Source organism: Pocillopora verrucosa, chromosome 1, assembly GCF_036669915.1.
Source record: "Pocillopora verrucosa isolate sample1 chromosome 1, ASM3666991v2, whole genome shotgun sequence".
Taxonomy (NCBI): domain Eukaryota; kingdom Metazoa; phylum Cnidaria; class Anthozoa; order Scleractinia; family Pocilloporidae; genus Pocillopora; species Pocillopora verrucosa.
This window is the reverse complement of record NC_089312.1, coordinates 9,765,593-9,779,476: the sequence shown is the minus strand read 5'-3', so window position 1 is coordinate 9,779,476 and position 13,884 is coordinate 9,765,593. Positions and strand designations below refer to the sequence as shown.

Genomic DNA, 13,884 nt, shown 5'->3' with positions numbered 1-13,884 from the left:
AAGTGATCAACATTTAACAACAACAAAATCTAGAGGATATGTGTTAACAAATACACAAATCATTAACTGGTCTTATGTACTGGTAACTTCTATTTTTTATCTTCCATTGTGAAATGACGTTCATTTGCAAGAATTTAGCATATGGTGTAGAGAATCCAGCTCTCATCTTCATCTTTATCGCTCTCTTAATTCGTACAAACTCCTTAGGATATATCCCGTGCGGCCGTCAAAAATTGACAGATTGAAAATTTAAATGAAATTGAGAGCGCTTGAGTCGTGAAATTCAATGTCCCTTTTAAATATTTGCCTTTCGAAATCGCGAAAATAAAACCCCGTCAAATATTATCTCCTCAGAATCGCAAAATTAAGTACCCGCGAAATTTTAATAAAATTTAAAATCACTAAGTTAAAAGTACTTGCTAAATAAATAAAAAGCTGATTGAGAATCGTCAATTTTCTTTTTTTATTTGCGTGAAGACTTTGGGAGACCGTGGAATATGTCACTGAAATATTCACATACTTTGTTGCACTTCCTTTCCTAACGAAGAACTTGACACAGAATTCAGTTATTATTGTTTGCCCAACTTTCTCATTTTTGATCAGCTTAGCAGGACATTTCATATCGAAATCAGGCCTGTTGACAATTGCCTCATCAATAAAAATTCATTTAAGTGTACGTATGCGCCTATGTTTGTGTCCAGCGGGACGCAAGGAAAGTGAACGAGAAACTTTAGAGGGAACTGTTCGAAAGAATACTTGGAAATAACAGTTGACAAGAGTAGGGGTCTAAAGGTATAGTCAAGAGGTTCTCTTAAAGGATCTTTCCCTGTTAACAACCAATTTCATGTCAAGTGACCGGTTTATTTCTAAAAATGCTGAAGTCAACCTAAGTCAAAACCATATAAATATACAATTACAAAACGAAAATTCCTTGGTTATTTAAACAAAAGAGAAAGAACCTGATCAGTCCACCGTATATCATAAAAGTGGACTTCTGTTTACTGCTAAAAATATCATTGTCTCCCGGCCTACTATTGAGGGATGCATGCTTAGATAACGACGCCAAATTTGCCAACGCAAAAATCATTCTATTCTCAAATCAGTTGATAAAAAAAGCCCACACAGATGTTTAAAGCTGCGCAAGTAATAAACGTAGAGGTTGTCTCATTTTAAATTCACTTCAGTTAATTTATACATCCCTAACGCTTTTTTAAATTTATTTATTTGGGCTAAATAATTAAGTCTATAAGACCAGGATTAAAATAGTCAGATACCTACATGATGCCATAGAAAATAATTGTAAGAAAGTTGAACATTTAAACATTTCAAAGAACTCAAAATAAAATTCAACCCAGTCATCATTTTGTAGCCACAGTGAATAATTACTGTGGCTGTGATATATATTGCACATTTCCATTCAGCATCATCTTAATTAAAACTCAGATATATAACTATTTTTCATTTTTCACGATTTAACAGTTCAGTTTGTTGTTAACTAATCCTCCAAGTTCGTTAATACTATCAGGCGGCCGTTATCCTTGGAATTAAATATTCAAAACTGTAGTAAACAAAATTAAACAATCATCTTTTACTTCAATACGTTTAGTTAGAATTTGAATAACAAAGGTACTTTTCCATTATCATCTTATCTTTGAGAGAAACCATTGAAAGATGTCAAAGAAGCCGATGTTATTTTACTTTTCTGTTGATTTACTTATTGCAAAAAAAGTTCAATGGTTTATTCTATTAAATTTCCAAGACTAAAGAAACAAAAACTGAAGCTGGTATTCCTGCACAGTAAACAAGCAATACTTATAAAGTAGATTATTAAAAAATGGACAGTTGCTTATCATTGTTATTCTAATTTTTATGTGTAAGGAAGATAAAATTCAGCTACTTCAATATATGTAAACAAAGTGTCTTCAAGATAATTTATTGTGTGGGAGTTTGGTTGTTTTGTGAAAAAATTAATTGCAACTTCACTTCAAAAAAAAGGAAGTAAAGTAAAAGTGAGAGGATGTGCTCATACCATCAGACATATCCCTCTCCCCTGAAAATTACACTCAGTTAAATTTAGTATGAGCCAGAAGAACCATGCAACCAGAATTCCACTGGTCTCCGAGGCCTGATGCAACTTAAAGCGCAGTGGAACCTCGATTTAACGAACTTCGATACAACGAAGTCCTCGATATAACGAACGATAGTCTTCAGCCCGACCAAAGTTACAGTAAAATGTATGGGAAAGAACCTCGATATAAGGAAATCCTTGTAGAACGAAAACAATCCAGAAGCCCAAACGTATAATATACCCCTATATAATGAATATATGTCAACACGTGACAAAAGACAAATGCAAAACAAACCAACAAGAATCAAAATCCTTTAATTCTATAACAATAGGACGTCACAGTTAACAGCTCATTATAAATGCCGACGGCGGTAAGGTAACGGCGCAGTTCGTAATTTCGTTCGTATACAGATACGAGAATTTCTTGAAGCCACTATGTATGTCGGATGGTATATATTATTACTTAATGGCCGTTACGTACATTTGCGTCAGTATAATAGAAATTCTAAGATAGCCAGTAACGCAGTGACAAAACAACGAGATTTGTGATTATCATAAATCCCACGAATGCCGACACTGACACTATTGACACATCTACAGATCCGCTTTATCCTCCTTGTCTCTTATTAGTTACAATAAGGCTTCTTGTAGTTAAACTTGTAAGAGGCAGGAATTACCTCTTTAATACCCTTGTTTCTCTGTTTGCCAGTGACTTCCACTGAAATTTGTCCTCTGTGCTTTTAAAACAAGGTGCTGTAGCTATGTACAGACCTGTAAAGCGTACTGTAGCTTCATGTTGATATTAACGCACAAATGTCAATTACAGTAATCGTTCCGATCCCGAAATGCCTGACGTCACACCACCTAAAAAAAAATTTAACCATTCCTCGATTTAACGAACATTTTGGTTGTTTTTCCGCAAATTCGTCAAATCGAGGTTTTCGATATAACAAACCCTAATCTGCGTGTAGCCGTACCCCCCCCCCCCCCAAAAAAAAAACAAACAAACAAACAAACAATCAAACAAAAACAAAAAACAAAAAGAAAGTGGAAAGGAAGTTAGGGAACCGTCGCACTAGGCATCTTGTTTTCGGCGGGAAATTGGAACCGGTGAGGACTTCCTGGTAACATTACTAGAAACCACTGTTCCACCGACCGCGGTATTTGCAACGGCCGCCAAGGTATACATAGCTATTCTCGATCGGCTGCATTTCTATAGCATGACGTAAATACTACATTCAGAACAAGGGATGATTTGAAGGTGTGATTTGAATCCAAATGGCTGAGATGGATTTCTTAGTTGAGATCCTGTTAAGAAAAGGTGTAAGAAACTGGATAACGGTTGGGAGGCAGCGCACACCGCGCACCTATAACGAAATATTAGAACAATTGGAGGCGAAATAAGTCAGAAGATATTGGAAGATAACATGTTATTTAAAAACACTTTGACTTTGTTGACGAACACTGATTGATTGATTCCGAAAGACACACTTAGAAAGACTGAAACTCACAGACTCACTCAACCTACTTACACGTGTCTATTCCATAACAAAAACCACCACAAACTAGCTTCCTGTGCCATAGTTCGCTAATTTATTGTTCAAATCGCATGCCACACATGAACAATAACGAGTTTAAGAAACGACGACGGCGCGATGCCGTGGACAACGTCGGTTAAATAGTGAACCTTTATTTTACCTACGAATCTCGCGTTACTCTAAAGTCGTTTAGTTTGTTTTTCACTGTCAAATCTATCTGAAACTAAATAAGGAACAACGCGTTAAATTAGAAATAGAAAATTAAAAAATTAGCCGTCGTCGGTCACGTTCTCCAAAAAACGCAGAGTTTGGTGATTTCACGTTGTAGTTTTGCAGAGGACGCAGAGAAATTTAGAAAAACTTATAACGCACCTACAAAGCCATTGTTCAATTCATTAAACCTTATGTTTAGTAATGTTCCCGTTGCCGTTGCAGTTGTGGTTTTTGCAGGCCCAGCCGATCACGTGGAGCAGTCAGAGCCTCAAGAGCGCGCTGCCTGCTAGGCTTCTTCTTTTACTGAAAGGCGAGGTCAGCACTCTGCAGTCCTCCGTGTTATAAAACGAAACTGGAACGTTCAAAGGGCCATTTTGAATCAGTTTTCCAGGCGACTCTCTTCAATGGACACGCGAAGAAAGATGGCATGTTAACTTTACACGAGCCGCCTCGGACACAACAGCTTGAATCCATCTTCTCTTTTTACGAGTACTGAGTCCGCTTTTATGGGATAAAAATGACGTACACGTAAGATATGAGATCAAGGTCTGATTATTTATTTCTACAGCTGACTATACTCTATCTTCCCCATTTTAGTGAGAGTTATTCAAGGTCTGATGCTCATGACCATTTCAGGAATTTCCACAATTTTAAAAGGAATAATCAAAGATATAATCTTTTTCTCTGAGTTGTTAAACCTACTTCAAACCTCTACAGCTGGTTCCAAATACATGTCAGTAATCTATTTCTCACCAACTGAAATTGTGTCAGTTGCTATAAAGAAAGCAACAATTACATGAGAGAAATGATCTCAGTTTATATCCCTATTAGCAAATGGAGACATTAACTAGTTGTTCAGTTATTTCAGAAGTCATAATTTTGAAAGGAATAAATTTCAGATGAAATTCAAGCAAAGAAATGATCCTCACAGGTAGACTGTAATTTATTGTTAATAAGAAACTGCAGAAAAAAAACCTGAAAAAATTCAGGCTTTGAAAGGATTTGAACCCGCAGAGCCTTCAAGATACTAGTTGGCTACTCCTAGCAACTGAGGTACAGAGACACTCATTGAGAGGCAAGTTTTATGGGGTTCTCCTTTCCCATTAACAATTCTAATCATAATTTTTTTAAAATTAATTTAATTTGAGCTGCAGATGAAAATCAGGCAAAGAAATGGTCGTTGCAGGTGGACTGTAATTTAAGCAATTGCAGAAAAGAAGCCAGCAACACCTCCTACATACTAGTTGAGTGCAGTTGCACTAATTGAGCTATGAGGCCAAAATTCAAAACAAAAACTATGGAAATCTCATTTTGTTTTCAAATGCTAAAAAGAAAAGATTTGGACAGGGGTTATAAATAGTGGTGTCCAGCATCACTACTGAAAGCTTGATCTGGTAATAATCAAATTACATAAAACAACTGTGTACTCTATGATATGTGGTTTCCATTACACCAACACAAGAGAAATGTACTTGTAATAGTAAGAAACAACAGTAATAAGAGTTTCCTTCAATAAGACAACCACCAACACTGACATGTAAATGGTATGGGTAACATCCACCATTAGTTTTATCAACTGAGTTAACAAAACCAAAGCATAGTTGTTTTTTTGGAAACTAAACTCCCTTATCCTGTAGATCAACAGCATAGTGTGCCAACCTGTGGGACCTTGTATCTGTGACAATTCAGTGATGATACACAGGAAACAATAGCTTATGGATGATCAATCAAAAGTGTGACCTACCTTGCTCTGGTAAGTAATATTTCCAACAGTAAGTTTGCAGAATGCACTTGTGGTGCCACAGGCAGCATTTGTTACCTAAAAAAATTATAATTTATATTAAAACTTAACAACAGTGACCTTTCACACTTTGTGTGGTCTTGCAGTGTATTTTGAGAAGCAGAGATTTTGCATTCTTATTTTCTTTTCTATCAAATAAAGAAGAGACCACATCACACACTTACTCTGGGGAAGATTCTTGGCTGAGTCCAGTTTAACAAAAAGAGCTGCTGTCGCTAACATTTCCTCACCAATAATGGCTTGGTCAGGCTGTACACAAAAAACAAAACTAATAAAGAAGCAAATAATACACAGTCAAGATCTTTGCCTCTTGGTCTGCCTAAACAAATGGTCGGTCCTGCTTACATATGTAAAGGAGCAAGGTGCAGTTCTTGCTAAACTGGTCCTGTTTTTTTGAGCCTGGCCAGTCAGTAAAAAAATAAGTTCTCCCACTGACTACTGTACTTCCAAAGTGTGCCAAAGTTGTTAGACGTGCTGAACATTACAGACAGAAAATGGTGAAAAGTTGTTTCTGAGCCTTGAAAACACACAGAAGGAACCAACTCACACACCCATTCTCAAAAGTACAGGTCCACAACTTCTGCTTTCCATTTACTATTCTTTGACTGCACTGCACTGATTTGGTTTTTCTATTCAACTTGTCCTCATAAATGAAAACAACCCTTTTGTTAGACTGACTGTGAACTTACTGGTGAGAGATCCTCTGGTTTGGCAGTCAGTGTGAACCATGTGCATCTCAAGTTGATCTGGCCACTCTTCACATTCTCTAGTGGAAGCCACTGTATTCAAAAATTACATAATTACAGGTTAGAATAAACTGAGTGAATTTAACCCTTTAACTCTCAAGATCTGATCATCAATTCTCCCCTCTGGCTACTACACATTTCCTTGTAAATTGATTATGAGAATTAGGTTTCAATCAAGGTAATACTGTAAATTGTACCTGATGAGTTTGAGTGTTCTCATTACCTGTTTGCTGTATAATGTATGGATACTATAGAGAGCAGTTACATGGTAATCACTTCTAGGAGTTTTAATCTGAGTGTTTAAACCAATAATTCATCACAATGGCCAATCAGGAAAGGGAGAATTATTAAAATGAACCTGTGAATGTAAACTCAGCTAAAAGAAAAAAAACAGGTGAAGTATCCAAAGTAGAGGAAAGTGTCACTGATCAAATCACTATAAGTTTTATCTCTTTGCATGTGTTTAGCTCAGAGGGTAGCACATGTTTTCAAGACCAATCACAGACCATAAGAACAAGTAAACCCAGTGCAATCCTGGGTTGGTTTCATTCGACAATCAATTAAAAATTGCTCTAGATGCTATATCAAATCACACAGTGTTAAAAAAGGTTCCTAACACCAGTTATTAAATATGACATACAACTCTTTAGTTAGCAAAAGATTTGCAACTTACCAATCCAGCATTGCCTTGTTGGACAATTGTACCAATGTCAGCCTCAACACTGAGGAGATAAAACATCATTTGTCAACATCAAACAGTCACATACATGTAAAAACTGAAGATATGAGTTGCTTTCTACTAATTCATGTTTGGATGATTACTTACTGTATGATCCAAGAGATTCATCATCAGACACTTAGTCTTAATCAAAGACACCAATCTTTATTTTCTGACCATGTGAGTTGTCCACAAAGGCCTAATCACATAAACAATCAGAAACAAAATTAACAATCAGAAATGAAATATCCTATGTTTGAAGTATGGACTAGGAACCACAAACCCATCAAAATCTTTACCTCAAACGTTTCATTCCATATTGGATTCACTGTGTTGTCCTTTGTCTTTGTGTCTTGCCTCCCACTAGAAAGAAATATCATCATGAGCTATGGTGCACATACAGTAAGATACTCATTGGTGTTCTAAAACAATGATCTTGTCCCAATTAATTAATATCTCCTCATGGAGGCAAAGCAAATGAGAAATTCAAAACATGCCTTAGTTATTAATAAATTTATGTCTCGTGAGTTGCTGATTCTATTTAATTCAGAATAAACAATCAAAAAAGTTTACACAGAAGTAGAATTTTCAGAGGAGTTCAGACTTTAAGTATGATTCACCTTCCATGAAACTGAGGTAGAAAAATTTCAGTGACACAAGCACCAAAAGACACTTGGATACATATTACTGCTGGTCAGTAAGGGCTCTTTCATGTCTTTAGCTCATACAGTAATCTCCACAGGCTTTGACACATACCTCTGAGAATGACATTTGGATCTTGGTAGAACCTTTAGATATGGTAACAATGTCTTTCTTGATTAAGTCTATTTAGCTTCCAGGACTTCAATGCAAAGGATGCCCTGGAGTGATAAGAGAAAGCAAAATCAATTGTCAAAAACCTTTAAAAACTTCACTTATGTGTACATTTGGTGTACTCAGTACTACTGAGTTATTCAAATGTTAATAATTGTTTTAAACATGTCTTGAGGCACAGTAAGAGACAATTTGCAGAAAGAAAATTCTAATGATAAGTACAAGTTGCTCACATCAGGCAAGGGGTATTTCATACGGATCAACATCAGTCAAAGGAACTGTGATCCTGTTTGGGAGAACCACAAATCCCACCACAACATCATATATGACTCCACAGATCATGTCACTGAAAAAAAGGGATAAGGAAGTTAGAGAACCTCACAACACCTCTAATCCAGATTAGTTTAATTTATAAATCATGTCTACTTTACTACAACAAATGATTCATTGCCCATGCAAGTTTTCTGAAGGGTGAAGCATACTTCAGACTAAGAATATCAAGAATATTTGCCATGTTTGTTAAGTCAAAGTCTAATATTGTCCTGTAAATAATAAAACAAAAAAAAATTACAATAAGCTGAATCACACACCCAATTTGATTGGATCTTACTTTCAATCTATCTGAGGACAGAGGCATAGATTACATCACCATGAACAACATTTTACTTCCTTATAATATAAAACAATTGGATTCCTTGTTACAGTCTGTCTAGTCAGTAATAGATCACAGGTAATGGCAAAATGTGGTGACACATCAGTGACACACTCAGCTTCAACTTAAGAGCCACTTTTTTATTTCTTACCACAGTTTGACATCTGTAGTCTGTAACTGAACAGACCTACTGCAAAATGGAATGTATTTGTTAAATATCCAACCTGATTCAGTTTGTAATAAAGTATTGACAACCTAAAAAACAACTTTTCTTGTCAAAAATGTGTGTTTCAATTAACTTTCGACTTAATGGTCTGATAAGAAAGAAGACTAATACCCCACCCACAAGAGGAACAACTGGAATAAGAGGGCACAAAATCGCATGCAGACTTCCAGGAAGCTGAATGGGATGAAAAGAAAACCATAAGAAAACACCAGGATAATAAATGATAATTCCAGTTTCAAACAAATCATGCAGGTACTGTAAAATGTTCTGTTTGTAATAAATACAATATACCTGGAGATCTTCAATGCCTGAACACTGACACCCTTGACAGATAATGCAAAGTCTGAATCCCCAGCATAACTAAAAGTAATGACAATAAATAAAACAGCAATTAGAAAATTTTGAAAAAAAATTCTATCTTTCGAAAGTCTGCTGAGATCTAAATTTAAATTTTCACACTGTGTGCTACACATTTCATATCATTTTAGCACTGAGAATTTGGTGTAAAAACCAGAAAATACTAACAATGTTAAAGCTGAGGCAATCTAAAATCATGGACAAATAATTTAACGCAACAGAGCTAAATGTAAACTAAGCATCTGTCGAAGCATATCCATGCATAGTATATCATTTTTGAGTCCTTATTTATTCTTCTTCAATGCTGTTTAATGACTGCTTTTTTTTCTCAGATAACATTGGTGTTATTATGCAATGCATATTACAGTGAAAAAATTAAACGTAACAAAATTGATAAGGGAGGGGAGGGAGAAGAAGGTGGTTTCAAACCTCAGGCAATCATGTTTTGAAAAGTGAAGCTAGCATAATATTAAGCCTGTTAATGCACTTTCTTAAAACATTATTTTTGCCCACAATAATTATTTCTTGGCATAGACATATGGTTTTCTAGTTTTGTGCAACTGAAAACCATGCATTGCCAAGTAACTTTGAGAGATTCACAGTTAATGTTATATTGATTCACATTTTAGTGACCAGCATCACAACACAATGTAACATGTACAGCTGTAGACACATACCACTCAGAAAGAATACTATACAATAAATTGAGACATTAATGATGTTTGTGCTTAATGTGCAACTTTGTAAGGGGTTTTAGGAGGGCTTATAAATGAAGGGCTTATAAATGGAGGGCTTATAAATTGAGGGCTTATAAATGGAGGGCTTATAATGGAGGGCTTATAGATGGAGGGCTTATAAATTGAGGGCTTATAGATGGAAGGCTTATAAATGGAGGGCCATACAAACATAATGTATATCTATTACAGGGTTTAAATTAACCAGAACAGAAAAAGCACAAACTATAGTAGCACTGATCAAAACATGTATTGCATTAATAAATTGAACTAATTTTGATACATTTAGAGCAAAAAAAACCTAACAACACAGACAAAGCAAGAACATAACAAAAAGGAAGTTCAGACTTTGATTTCCTTGAAGCTTGTCTTTGCTTTTTTAATCAAAATAATAATGTCTAATTTACAACAGCATGGCTTCCTGCTTATCACTAAAACAAGAAAAGCTAGAGAGGTGCTTATATCCAAGAGGGGGAGGGGAGGCTTACAGTCAAATGTATTTTTTGTTCACAGGTAGATAGACCTATAACCAAGGGCCTAGCTAACAAGGGGCAGTTTGCAGCATCCCCTCCCCCTCCTCCCACTAAAGAACTTTTGTTTTAACCTGCATGAAGCTGCTTTCTTAAAAAAGTTAAAAAACATCCTGCATTTTGTCAATTGCATTCAAACTTTTGCTGCTTTAGTCACCTCAGCAGTATTATGAATTCAATCTGCCATTAAAAATATCAGCATTTACATGTAATAATATCTCATGCAATGTATATGGATTGGATTAATTTGACCACTGCTTACCCTGTCATATAATTATATACTTGGTTTTTAAAGCCAATTGGACTGAGGGAAAACACAAACAAACTTAAGAAAAAATATAAAATGAAAACAATCAACGGAGAAAAAAATAACAGGAATTAAATGTTGATTTAACATAAAAATCCTGATTTGATTCTGGTTGAATGATGAATGCAGATTCTATCTGTAGCACTTGTGGTGACCAAAAGTCTAATTCATAAGATTTCAAGCGGTGTTGCTCCAAGATGAGGTTGATGAGGTGTTTGGGGCTATTTTACAGATCAAGATTGAAATGTAACAAACCAAAGTGGACCATTTACACAAATCTTTAACCTTGCAAGCAATCCAATTGAACCACAAATCACAATCAATGTCACAATCAGTCAATCAATCAACTGAACAATCATAAACTGAAACAATAATGCAACAAAGTTCTATCAATCTAACAAAATGTTGCAAAATATATAAACAGAAATTGAGTGTAAAAAGCTGGGTCTTAACACCAACAACGAGATCAAAATGATAACAGACAATACAAATAAACCAATACACACTAGGTTAAAGCACTAAAAGTTACAAGAATTTGGTAGCTGGTAACAGCCTATCATCTTTATCTAAATGGTGGCTGGTGCATTGGAAACAATTCTGGCCTTTAAAATCTCAAATCAATTGAATATATGTCATTACAACAAAATATCTGTTTGAATACTTTCACCCAATGCTGGAAAACTAAACTATAAAAAACAAAGTTACAAAGGTACTCACACATCAGTCCCAATTGTGCCAAAGGTTTAAAAAAGTTCACTAAGTAATCACTGAGCCCCAAAAAAACCTTAATGCAGCTCAACCAATTTTCAATGTCCTGATTCAGAGTTCAAAAGCATGAAAATATGTTAAGTAAATTAATGTCTTTTAAAAGAAAGATAGTGAGTGCTCTTCTTTTTTCCAGTTTCATCTCTTTCACATAAAATAACTCATGCCAATTCATATTAGTTCTCTTGGAATGAAAATGCAAAGGTGGCTATAATCTTCAAGCAAAGTGTTTCTGTTTGAAAGGCTGTTATTCGTTCTAAATAATTGCAAATTTTTCATTTTGAAAGAAGTTTTACAAATTAAAGTTCATTTAGTTTTATCTCAAATTCATTTTCTACACCACACAGTTTATAAATAACAAACATTCTTACATGTAAGTCTCTTTGTCCACAAGAAAGTGTTCCAGAGAACAGAAAATGCTTTGGGATTTTGAACTGATTATGATGAAACTTGTTGAAAAAGATACTGAGGTGAGATATTCCAAAAGCCAGAGAAATTAACATTTCAGCTTTTAAATTTAAAATTTGAGGGGAGAAAGTTTAATGCCTGCAGAACACAACTAAAAATAACTTTGAAGAACACAATCAGAAATTTGAATTTTGTAAAAGGGATTAACCTTCTATTAATTTTGAGCTCTTATTTTAATGCTTAACAACCTGTGATAAGCAATCATTGTTGCAATAAATCATCATGATAAAATACCAAACTCATTAAGAAAAAGAAAATCACTAAAAAATAGAAAAAAGGGTTTGCCCTTCTTGACCATAAATATTTATACAATGCAGCTTAAAATGGCTGTGCAAGTCCCATAAATACATTTTGTATCTGCGTCAATCTATATTAATACTAAAGGACATTTCATATTATCGATTTCTCGCCTTACTTCGTGACCGATATTGAAGAATGTAACATCACTTGGACCACGCTATATTTCGAAGGAAGGGTTTTGAATTTCTAAAATAATCGCCTAAATTTCGTGGTGTTCGTTGCGACTAACGAAAACGAAACGAAAAAACATCGAAGGGTTGGTGAAATTGCTAGGGTAGTTCATTTGAGTTGTCCAACGGGGTTAAGTCCATGGACTGAAGGACATTGTTTTGTCCATCACCCCATTTCTCGGTGATCGGTGCTTTCAAAATATGTTAAAAAAATTAGTACGTAATGCTCCTATGTAGTAAGATACATTTCATAGACACTGAAAAGGTTGAAAGTTCTTTGAAGATTTCTCACCTGTCGAGGGGTTCTTGGTAAACATTAGAATTTCATCTTGGTAGAAAGACGTTACTTCACACATCCGATGTATAAAGTGAAGGTGAGACAAGTTTTTTAGAACAGGTTACCATCATACGTTATCAAACATAACACACCTGTCGAAATAAACCGACAATTCAGTGCGACATCGATTCTTTCAGTTCTAACTTCACGACATTTCATGCGCCATTTTGAATGTGGCTTTTAAGAAACTGGGTCGAGAGCTACATGTAGTCTAGACCAATCAGAAAGAAGACTCCGTGTTTAAAGAAATCTGTGTGCTTAACTTCGACGAATCCGGATTTTGATTTTGAAATCGGGAATTCGGATTTTGCGGTAACACACGTCTTTCAACGCAGGGAATTTCATCCTCAAAGTGGATCTCAATTAAGAAATCCAGCTCTGGATCTCATCTATGTTTTGCCTTTTTCCGGGAAATCCAAAAAGGATCTCTTCTAGGAGGGGTCTCAATGAAGTTAACCGTTGGCTATAAAAAGAAAAGAAAAATAGCTTTGGATTTTTAAATGAAAATCCATCTTGAGGACAGATTTTTCATCATCGAAATCCGTTTTTGCTTTTCATTTTTAAATACAAAATCTGTATTTCAAAATTCTAATTCGGATTTACCAATCGAAAGCACCCACAACTTTAGAGCCACTTTCCCAATATTCCACAAGTATTCGCAGTTTTTTTTACTCTTTTGAATAGATATAAGATTATTTTTACACAGCCAACAATTTTAAAGCTTTTCGACTATCTTATTAAGGCCATCATCAGCAGTAAGTTTCTTCAAAATTGGTGCATGTTTAGCCTACGTGTAGCCGTACTCGGCAGGGGGAGGGTAAGGTTACGCGTAAGCTTATCAATGTCTCCACTTTCTGGGAAATTTTCTTATTGACAAAAACACTTGAAATAGTCAAGAGAAAATAATGGTTTTTATTCTCTCTTGAAACATCTAGCTCATTCTTGTGATTCACTTTCAACAAAATGGATTTGAGTGATGTACGCAGATAAGCCGATCTAACTATTATAGACTTACCTCTTTGATGATCATTGATTTGATGACAGCAGTGAAAAGACAACAGTACCGTCTACTTTTCTTAAAGGATCTGTTACCGAGTGATTTCTTTCTTTGCTTATAAAAGTGTATCTAAAAACTACATCT

The 13,884-nt window shown here is 35.2% G+C and overlaps 1 protein-coding gene across 12 annotated transcripts; it reads right to left on the bottom strand.

The window, feature by feature from the left end:
• Positions 1 to 2,364: 2,364 nt before the first annotated feature.
• LOC131786809 (extended synaptotagmin-2) lies at positions 2,365 to 13,409 on the bottom strand. 12 transcript variants are annotated; one of them, XM_066173494.1, is made up of 13 exons: positions 12,699 to 12,938; positions 9,067 to 9,135; positions 8,701 to 8,739; positions 8,131 to 8,243; positions 7,841 to 7,944; positions 7,384 to 7,447; positions 7,193 to 7,283; positions 7,040 to 7,088; positions 6,590 to 6,614; positions 6,310 to 6,399; positions 5,785 to 5,869; positions 5,564 to 5,638; positions 2,365 to 4,320 (listed from the first exon to the last, which is right to left on the bottom strand). In XM_066173494.1, coding segments are annotated over exons 7-13 (390 nt in total). In that variant the 5' UTR covers positions 7,194 to 7,283; positions 7,384 to 7,447; positions 7,841 to 7,944; positions 8,131 to 8,243; positions 8,701 to 8,739; positions 9,067 to 9,135; positions 12,699 to 12,938; the 3' UTR covers positions 2,365 to 4,255. The 12 variants fall into 12 exon arrangements, 10 of the variants coding, with proteins under 10 accessions (XP_066029591.1, XP_066029580.1, XP_066029588.1 ...); XM_066173483.1 differs by having other exon boundaries at positions 8,488 to 9,135; XM_066173491.1 differs by having other exon boundaries at positions 8,701 to 9,135.
• Positions 13,410 to 13,884: the final 475 nt, after the last annotated feature.